Here is a 9,757-nt window from a genome sequence, read left to right on the forward strand (position 1 = left end):
GCACCCCCCCATCCATACACACACCCCCTTGCCTGCGTGTCGTCAGCCGTTTGTGTCAGGCCGGCGAGGGGAAAAAAATGGGAGGAAATCTGATCCTCATGGTGGCGCTATAAAGCCGACGGGTGATTGGCAGTCTTCATCGAAACCTGGTCAAGGCTCCATCACTCCTGTCACCCTCCAACTTCTCACCTCACCTGCCAGCTCGCTCTCTCCTCAGCAGCACCAGCGCCTCAGAGGAACCCCGTCCAAACCTGCAGAGAAGGTCAGCTCACTTTTAGCCACTATTGTTCTATCCTTTACGTGATATATTAACATCTCTTGCAATTTGTTTCACCATTTACACCAAAAACACTGAATAACTTTTAAGGGTTGGAAAAGTTCTGATGTGGCAACAATTCTGTCTGTTTTCTTTCAATGAGTAAACAACAACCCGTGAACACGTTCTTTCCTTGTTTACGTCCCCTCAGATATGAGACTGCTGAGCCACGTTGCTTTTTTGCTTCTACTCGGTGGAATCTGCTGCCAGAACAACCGAAATGCCAAAACCCCCAAATCCCCCAGGAAGCCGAGTGGAAGCCAAAGAGCGGAGAGTCAGACTCCCCCTGTGGTCCATCAGACCACTGGGAGCTCCAGAGGGCCTGGAGGCTCCGGGGGCTCAGCCGAGGCAGCACAGGAAGCTGCAGCAGGTGGTCGAGCGGCACAGCAGACCGACGATATGAGGCTGCACTTCCTCAAGAACACCAGAGTGACGTGTAACGATGGAACAGCAGCGGGGTGAGATGTCCTTCACGTTTTTCTCTCACTTTTTCTGATGGAAGTATTTGCTGGATATTTGTTTCTGCTCCTAAGGTTGAAACTTTTGTTGTGTATGATCATTGTGCCTGATCAGAAGTGAGATGCAAGAAGTTATTCCAACTTTAGGCCCAACTCTGTATATTTGTCATACTATTGTCGTTGTGCAATCAATTATTTAATATATAAATAATGATAATTCCCGCCCCTTGATTATTTTTTTCTCCTATGTGTTTACACTTCTGCAGGTTTTACCTAAAGGAGTTTAGAGGAAGCCGCCGCTGGCTCTTATTTCTGGAAGGTAAGTATTTAAAAGTCCAACTGGTTGATTTTGTCGCCAAAGGTCAGATGTTTTTAAAGTGACGCCTACCTGATGGAATTTTAAAGGGGATGTCATTGTATCCTGTCATGTTCCAATTTTCTTTGCTTATTTTTGTCCCCCTTGGTGAGACAAAAGAAAATCAACAAATTAATGAAATTCACTTGGACTTGTTATTGCGTTCTGAGCCCAGTGAATTTGTCTCTCCATCCGCTCTGCTCCAGCATCTCAGACGAGACTGTGAGGGTCTCCCTCGCCATGACTGATGTGAGTTTCTAACATTAGTCTCCATTATTTTTAGGTGGCTGGTGCTGCCACAGCAGAGAGACCTGTGATTCCAGGTACCAAAATACACCCCGTCTAATGAGCTCATCAGGCTGGCCCCAAACAAAGAGAGGTAGGTCAGTCGGCCGGGTTTTTAAAAAGATGGCATACACGGCCCCCCGTTTACTTATTTTACGTAATCCCTGGCAGACCATCGGGATATTTTCATGACATCTGGCTGGTCAATTTGCAGGAACTGGAATACTGTCTCCTCAAGCAGAAGAGAACCCACACTGGCATAACACCAATATTGTGTAGGTATTTTTTTCTCCCTTTATGCTGTTTGCTACAGCTGCACAGAAACTTATGATGGTTCGGCCTTTTATATGATTCAAATGCAAAATGACAGCTGCAAGGCACCAGACATACAACAACAATATTCAATTAAAGTCACTCTCCATTTTGTTGTGCGCCAATGATCTCCAAACTGGATCGATGTTTTCAGCAATTATCAGCCCTGCTATTGGCCCAGACTGGCCCAAATTCGCAACCAAATTGTGTCAACTGATGGGATGGTTGACTCAATGAGCGGCTGGTTCTTTGTTACTTGACCAAAGGAACAAATTGAATCTGCCCACTGGAACAGTGCCCAGGATACTAGATGTTCAGTCAGCTTTTTCCAAATTTTAGTTGGTGCACAGCAAGTGGAATTTAGGGTTATAGTTGGAATCAATAATTTTTTCAATCAATTTATCTGACACATGACGAACAACTCTTGGTTCATTACAATGTGTTAATGGTTTTACAAAATGATGGGTATCACTTTTTCTTCAGATTCATCCCATACTGCTCAAGTGATGTATGGAGTGGCACCGGACCTACCCCAACCCCTCCCCCGAGGCCTCGGCAGGGACGAGAAAGAGAGAGACACACAAATACAAACCCAAGTACAAATACAAGCGCGAGTACGTATAGAACGATATAAGGTAGTAAAAGAAATAAGAAAAGATGTAAGTCAAAAAAAATCTCATTTTGCCTGCTTGTTTCGGCACTTCTCTGTTGGCAATCAGCCGAGTACACCTTCATGGGATCTTTAATCATCCGCGAGGTCATCAAAGACCTGGTGCCCAGGGGAATCAAACAGGCCAAGGTTGTCCTGCTGTCCGGAACAAGGTGAGTGTGTTTTATCACTTAGCATAGCGCTTTGCATTTGACCACAGCTCCTGGTCCATCTGCTTACCCGACGGTGAGCGAGCAAGCACCTATTTTGAGCGCATCCTCTTGTCAACAATGAAGATGTTTCCCCTCAACTGTTGAGCGGTGACATAAAGTCTATGAAAGGGCCCGGGCCTTGCGCCGCAGTGGCGAACATTCCTCCCAGGTTAGCAGCATTGCTGCGGACCCCGCCGAGCCAGCGACGGACCCGCCCACATCAGTTTCAGTCCCAGCTATCAGCTGGCGCGCTGCTGTTTTTCATACCTCTGGTGAAACTCAACACCGTTTTTCTTGGCCCATGCAGCGCTGGCGGAACCGGCGTCTTGTTGAACATTGAGCGGGTGGCCGCTCAGCTGCAGCAGCTCGGTGCCGAGGCTCAGGTCCGTGGCCTTGTGGACTCTGGCTGGTTTCTGGAGAGCAAGCAGCCGAGATCGCCAAACTGCCCTGAAGGTGTCTCCTGCTCACCCGAGGATGCCATCAAGCTGGGACTCAGGTATCAGGGTGACCACAGTGTGTTGAGGGGAAGACACTGTTTGATTGTATTGACAACATGTGTGTGTGTGGTTGTTTGTTTTTTATATCAGGCGATGGAACGGGGTTGTGCCTGACAGATGCCGACAGCTCTACAAGAAAGGAGAGGAGTGGCAGTGCTTCTTTGGACACAGGCTGTATTCCACCTTGACCTGTGAGTGAACATGCAGCATGACCCGTATTTTGAGTTCTACACAAGTGCACTATTGCACCGGAGAACTATTTGTTTCCTGTCTAAAATGAATAACGCTTTCACCGCTACATGAGGATATTAGTAATTTGCAATTAAAGCTCAGCAGAGGAAAGAAAAGAGAGACATTGCGGCATCAGGAGCCAAATGTCAACTCAGTGTACCTTTTTCAATTAACAAAAAAATAATTGGATCACTGTCTAAAAAAGAAACATGGTATTAAATGTGTGTCTCTTTGTCTTTTTAGCCCCTCTGTTTGTTGTGCAGTGGCTTTTCGACGAGGAGCAGCTGAGAGTTGAGAACATCTACATGGGGGGCCAGAGTCTGTCGGAGGAGCAGTGGCAGTACATGCGCAATCTGGGCCGAGAGCTCAAGAACTCCCTGAGAGACGTCACGTAGGTCCCTGCAAACCTGCTTCAGAGAGAGAAAACACACAATTACAGTGTTGCCCCAAAGTGCGTAGCCGGCATCTTGAAAATGATTGTGTTTTTTTCTTTGTATTTTCCAGGGCTGTGTTTGCTCCCTCCTGCATCTCCCACACAGCAATAACCAAAAGGTAAAAAAAAAGAAGAAAAAAAAGAGAAGACATCTGAGCCCTCTGCGGTTGTAAGGGGGCTTCTGCACTTTTAACCCGCCGCCTCATTCCCGCCAATAATCTATCTCTACTGAGTGAGCTCATGCTGCTGTTTTCGTCCACTCGTCCATCACTCGGCATTCTCCGTGTCACCGAATGCCATTTCACACTTTCCCTAACCCCTCTGTGCCCCTGTGAACACAGTCATCATTTTGCCGCACGGTTGGATTGATGGGGCGATGCGGCCCCAAGCTGGCTTTCCAGACTCAGGCTATGTTCGGGGTATTTATTGGCTCTGCCGAATTTTCATGGGATGAGCAAAAGGTCTGAGGTCGTGGTACGTGATTCCACAGCAGCAGGCGGATTATTGCCTTAAAAAAAGTGAGCAAAGGTTTCAGTTCTTAGATCATTACATGATAACATGACATGACAATGAGGGCACTTAAAAATACCGTCATCTCACCTTGTGTCTTTCATTATTTTATTTGAGCTATTTTACTGTTGAGCCATATTTCGCGTTTTAGTGTAAGGCTACTCCGAGCCACTAGAGGGCAGCCAAGCTTTGCTTTCAACGGAGGCTGGGGTTTGTCACTGGTGGTTTTAAGTTGATCAATTATGTTAACAAAGGGGGCTAATGAGATAGCAAACCGTTTTTGACTGTGCTCTAAATTGCTTTCATTTTCTAATTTCTGTTGACTTTAAACTTTGGATGCAAAAAGAAACAAAGCGCACTGTGTCCCCAATGCATGACGATAATACCATTTTTTAATTTTTTTTTTTGCCGAATACACGTCTAAACAGTGCACCCATCATCCATTAGAAGCTTAAAATTGGACTTTGTCACTACCTGTACTTTATCAAATATCTCTTAACTTCCCTCACTTGTTCTCATATAGCAACTGGGTGAGTTTCCAGCTCAGAGGCACCTCTCTACCCCGGGCCCTGCACTGCTGGGAGAGGAGCCTGGATGCAACGCGCAACAACAAGACCCCTGCTAAAGGGTGTCCTTTCCACCTGCTGGACGCCTGCCAAGTGCCCCAGTGCAACCCCACTTGCCCGGCCCTGGTGGACCAGGCCACCCAACAGGAGCTCACCCTCCTCCAGATGTTGGTCGCCATGGGACTCAACCTCCACAAGCTGGGAGTGAATCGCCAGGGAGACGCAGATTCTCTGGCCAGCATGGTCAGCAATGGTGGCTAAGAGTTTAATTGTATAGCAGGCTTAGGGGTAGCACGCCAAGGCCGGGGAGAATATGATAGAACAAAATAATCGCAGAATGAGAAAAGAAATCCAGTTACCATGTCTCAGGAGGGGGTCCACACTTGAGTTTTATCAGGTTGTTGGACACAGCATCCCTACAACCACACACTTTCATCCCCATCAGTGCCCATGAAAATAAATAAAAGGAAAACATCAAAAGTAATGCACCAGATTCAATAGCTTTTACGGAATCAGGCCTATACAGAGGCCTGAAAAGCACATTATGTACTTTAGCTCTTAAGCGCTTGACTCAGCTTTGATTAAAGGTTTAGTCAATAGTAGATATTCATGGTTGGCCACATATTGACTGTTACTTTGAAGCAAGAATCTCTTCTACACTTTGTTCTAAAGATGAGAATGTGACGTTGATGAGTTTTTCTAGTCTCTAGCTTACACGCTAGTATGTTAGTCCATTAAATATATATTTAAGCAATTTTTTTTTGCATGCCAGACAAATGTGTGATTAACTGTTGCTGTTCATAGACCACGGTTTCTGTCTACAAAGTGTGAAATCAAAAGAAAGTTTTTTGAAAGATGTAGCCATCTGTAAATTGGCTGTGTTTCAGTTTCTCAGATGGCATATTTCACCATAATGGCTGTTGCAATGCAGACCTTCATTTATTTTTTTCATGAATATGCTCAAATGATTGTCAGCGTCATGTAAGATGAATAATAATGACAACACTGTAATAAAGACAAGACTCTTGCTCGCTGATTTTGTTGTTCAACTGAAACATCAGTTAAGCTGAAAATGAAAGTGAAGATAAAAACCAAATGTGCCGTATTAAACTGAACTTGAAATCCCACCACTTTTCTGTTCGGTCTGTCTGTCCTGCTACTCCTGCTGAACATGCTGTTAAGGGGCATTTCGCGCAATACACGGAAGGGCAAAGGGCAAAGTATATGTTCATCCTCGAAACGCCACGGGAGGGCGCTACTGTACTACCGAGCTCGTTCTGAATCCGGTCGTGGAAATTATCAGGCTACGATATTTATTAAAATTCTACCATTGTAAAAAGGTGAAGCAACTTTCATAAACGCATTCGCTTTAGAAAACCGCTTTACTTACTTAAAATTAAATCATTAAATCTAAAGTTTGGGCTCTTACAAAACTTTTTTTTAAAAAGAATATTATTTGAATATATATATCTATATATATCTATATATACACATGTTTTTACATACCTATTTATCAATACAGAAAACATTATAGACAGTCAATTTTCTTCATACCGCTATAAGTGTTTGTGCTGTTACCAACTGTAAATGGTTGGTTACGTTTTTCAGTAAACGCGCAGCACTCATCTCGCCTTGAAAATGTCTTTGGTCTTCCACCCATAATGCATTGCGGTCCTTTCCGACTTCCTCTTTCCGCCATATTGCAGAACCGGTAAGATGCTCCCTTTTTCTATCGCTCACAATCTTCCATGGATCTTAAGCATCTGAGGGCAAAACGTTCATACACGATGATCACATTGGAGTAAAATCGTACCTTAATCATCTGAGCTGATTATCGTTGTGATTCTCTGAAGCACTTGAGCACAGTTTGGCTCTTTGATTCCAGACGCTAGCCCTCCCCGTCTGGCCCTGGGAAGCGGTGCGTCCTATGCTAGGACTTCTCATGATGTCTCTACTGTAAACGACCAGAAATGATATTTCTTTTAAAAAATAAATAAATATACCACCAGCGTATGTACGTTTCACAGTATACAAAGATTTGACAGTGTCGGTGGAGCCTTGGAGAATCTCCTGTACGTGTTGTGCCAGCTAACGAAGCGGCACAATGCTAAAGGGCTATGTTGGCCATGCCGTGGTAGATCTTCTGGGAGTCTGTGAACGCTTAATAGCGCCAGAAGCCCTTTTTCTACTCTATGTGCGTTGTGTAGCGGTGGGTGATATGCGTGCTTAGAGGAACATTGTCGTTGATAGCGTCTTGGTAGAAACGTCTTATTAGCCTTCACTTGTTTAGCATCTTAGCATCAAACGTCAATAGACATTTCCATTGTATCATTCGCTATTTTATCATTACAATTTTTCAATTAGATTGATGCCCAGAGTCAATGTGACAAAGGTTAACTTTGCTCTTGTCTTACTAGTGTAGACGATTTTTTTTGTTATCTCTTCATTGGTAGATGACGCAGAACACTGAGTAGAAGTTCCCATAGTGCTAGTCTCCCTCTTGAACTTTCATCCCTCTCTTTGCAGGCATCATGGTGCGCATGAACGTTCTCGCAGATGCCCTGAAATGCATCAACAATGCTGAGAAGCGTGGGAAACGCCAGGTCCTCCTTAGACCCTGCTCCAAGGTCATTGTGCGCTTCCTGACCGTCATGATGAAACACGGTAAGTGGGCTTACAGTCTGGAAACACGGAGTGCATGCTTTTGTTGGAGCGTGGTTGGCCTTCAAGTATAGGAGGTCTTCTGAGCAACAATAGACGCTCGGCTTAGTGTTCCACCTGAAGCATCTTACGGTGAATGGATTTTCATGGGGTTAACTCACTTTTCCACTGTTCCTCTGTCCAGGTTACATTGGAGAGTTTGAGATTATCGACGACCACAGAGCCGGGAAAATTGTCGTCAATCTCACTGGCAGGCTGAACAAGGTGAGATGACTGTGTTTGAATATTGGAAACAAGATTACACAAAGCTCAGTGTTTCGGTTATCATCTATGCAACAGTCATGTCCTCCACATTCTTCTATTAATGTGGCATCTTACAAAAATAAGAAGTTGGTATTTCACTAAAAATGTAATCCCTTATTACACCTGTGCTTTTCAAAAATAGTTTGAAAAATATTTTCTAACCTGTTGTGCAGTTACAAAGTTCAACTGTTTTTCCATCCCTTTTCTTCTTCCAGTGTGGCGTGATCAGTCCACGTTTTGATCTTCAGCTCAAGGACCTGGAGAAGTGGCAGAACAACCTGCTGCCCTCCAGACTGTTCGGGTAAGAGCATCTTCAGCAGTGGTGTAGTCTGGAAGACAATGAAGGACAATATTGGGGTTTGAAAGTCTGCGTCCTTCCTCTTAGACAGATTTTCAGCAATGGCCTGATTGGCGCTCTGATCACTGTCTCGTGTCAGTATTATGTATTGATATTGTTGCTCTAGTTTCTGTTAAACTGCTAAGGAACTTGGGTTATTTGTGTGAATGTAAGAGCTTTCAGTGGGGAGTTCAAAATTGTGTAGTCAATGATTCTACGCAATCTGTTTGAAATTCCTCGTTAGTCGCAGCTGAACAATGTTCCAGCACTGGACAAAATGACAGAAGGCAGTTTTTGATGGCAGTTAACAGTCTTCATCTTTGATTGTGATTTATTCCCTTGGCATAGTCATAAAGTCATTGTAGACTGATGGGAGACGGTCCGTTGGTTGTGGCGCACATTAATGTGTACTGTGTGACTACTTGATTCCGATGGTTTTTGGTTGTATTGTTTTTCCCCAGTAAGTGCATTCACATTGCCACATTATAGTAATCTGAACGCTTTTAAACGAAGGAATCAGATTGTCCGCTTCACAAACCCTGGATTAAGTGGCCATATTGATTTGTGGTTTCCCACTCATGTTGTCGTTAACAAGTAGCACCTTTTGTGACGTGATCACATACACAGATAATCTTGGTGGCCTGTGAGTATTAAAATAGAAATGGACTTCAATCAAAACAGGGTTCCATCACCTCCTTTTATCTGAATTGCCACCAGTTTGGGAGCGTTCACATGACGCCCACCTGCTGTGAATGTCCTGTTACAGTTACCTGCCTCATTGTCCCCTGCACCCTTCGCCTGTGTTTCTGCTGCTTTGTCGGCTGACGAGCCTGTTTTGTGTCTCCAGATACCTTGTGCTCACCACCTCAGCTGGCATCATGGACCACGAAGAAGCCAGACGGAAACACACGGGAGGCAAAATCCTCGGATTCTTTTTCTAACATGTAAAGAACTGCTAATAAAAAAACAGCCAGGAGAAAATCTGCCAGTGTGCTGTGGTTTTGTTTCACCCATGGTGTTTCATCATCCTTATGATGTACACCTTACACGGACACACACAGAAGAGGCTGTTGAAGGACTTTTTTTTCCCAAGCAATGAGTTGCTAGTACATTTGTCTTTAAAAATGTCAGGACAGGAAAGGCTACTTGTACTACCTGTAAAGGACAACTTAAGAAAAATGGAACGTAGACTGTTTTTCTATAAAGTGTTGATTTTAATTAACAACACTGGAAAAAAGATTGCTCATTTGTGTGCACAGTTTAGCAAAATGTAACAAGCCATGAAATTCTAACTTCCTGTAGCTGTGCATCCAACTCGTCACTCAGCCTGTCGTCCCCCAATATTGACTCCAGCCGCTCACAAATGTCACAGACAACCTTGTTCCAACTGAAAACTATTAGTGGAAGTGGCAAAAACCCTCCGACCTGACGGTCTCAGTGATAACCAAACACCTACATACACACCGACTGTGTGTGTGTGTGTGTGTGTGTGTGTGTGTGTGTGTGTGTGTGTGTGTGTGTGACCTTTTCCACGAGTCCTCGGTATGTTTTGTCTTATCTGGGAGCCTCTCAGGAGTCTGGCTGCCGAGCCCCGCGGAGCAGCGCTAACAGCCTGCTAATGCATCACCTCTG

The 9,757-nt window shown here is 44.5% G+C and overlaps 2 protein-coding genes across 2 annotated transcripts; both read left to right on the forward strand.

Moving 5' to 3' along the window:
* The first annotated feature begins 428 nt into the window (after positions 1-428).
* notum2 (notum pectinacetylesterase 2) lies at positions 429-5,302 on the forward strand. Its single transcript, XM_076041196.1, has 11 exons — positions 429-774; positions 1,041-1,093; positions 1,413-1,508; positions 1,629-1,689; positions 2,210-2,340; positions 2,446-2,548; positions 2,895-3,083; positions 3,175-3,275; positions 3,559-3,706; positions 3,820-3,867; positions 4,782-5,302. The coding sequence occupies exons 1-11, from the start codon at positions 470-472 to the stop codon at positions 5,083-5,085; spliced, it is 1,539 nt and encodes a 512-aa protein (XP_075897311.1). The 5' UTR covers positions 429-469; the 3' UTR covers positions 5,086-5,302.
* A 1,124-nt stretch (positions 5,303-6,426) lies between these two features.
* Positions 6,427-9,108, forward strand: rps15a (ribosomal protein S15a). Its single transcript, XM_076038153.1, has 5 exons — positions 6,427-6,535; positions 7,351-7,488; positions 7,670-7,749; positions 8,004-8,089; positions 8,973-9,108. The coding sequence occupies exons 2-5, from the start codon at positions 7,356-7,358 to the stop codon at positions 9,064-9,066; spliced, it is 393 nt and encodes a 130-aa protein (XP_075894268.1). The 5' UTR covers positions 6,427-6,535; positions 7,351-7,355; the 3' UTR covers positions 9,067-9,108.
* Positions 9,109-9,757: the final 649 nt, after the last annotated feature.

Source organism: Nelusetta ayraudi, unplaced genomic scaffold, assembly GCF_046127955.1.
Source record: "Nelusetta ayraudi isolate G7.1 ecotype Tasmania unplaced genomic scaffold, CSIRO-AGI_Nayr_v1 ptg000004l, whole genome shotgun sequence".
NCBI lineage: Eukaryota > Metazoa > Chordata > Actinopteri > Tetraodontiformes > Monacanthidae > Nelusetta > Nelusetta ayraudi.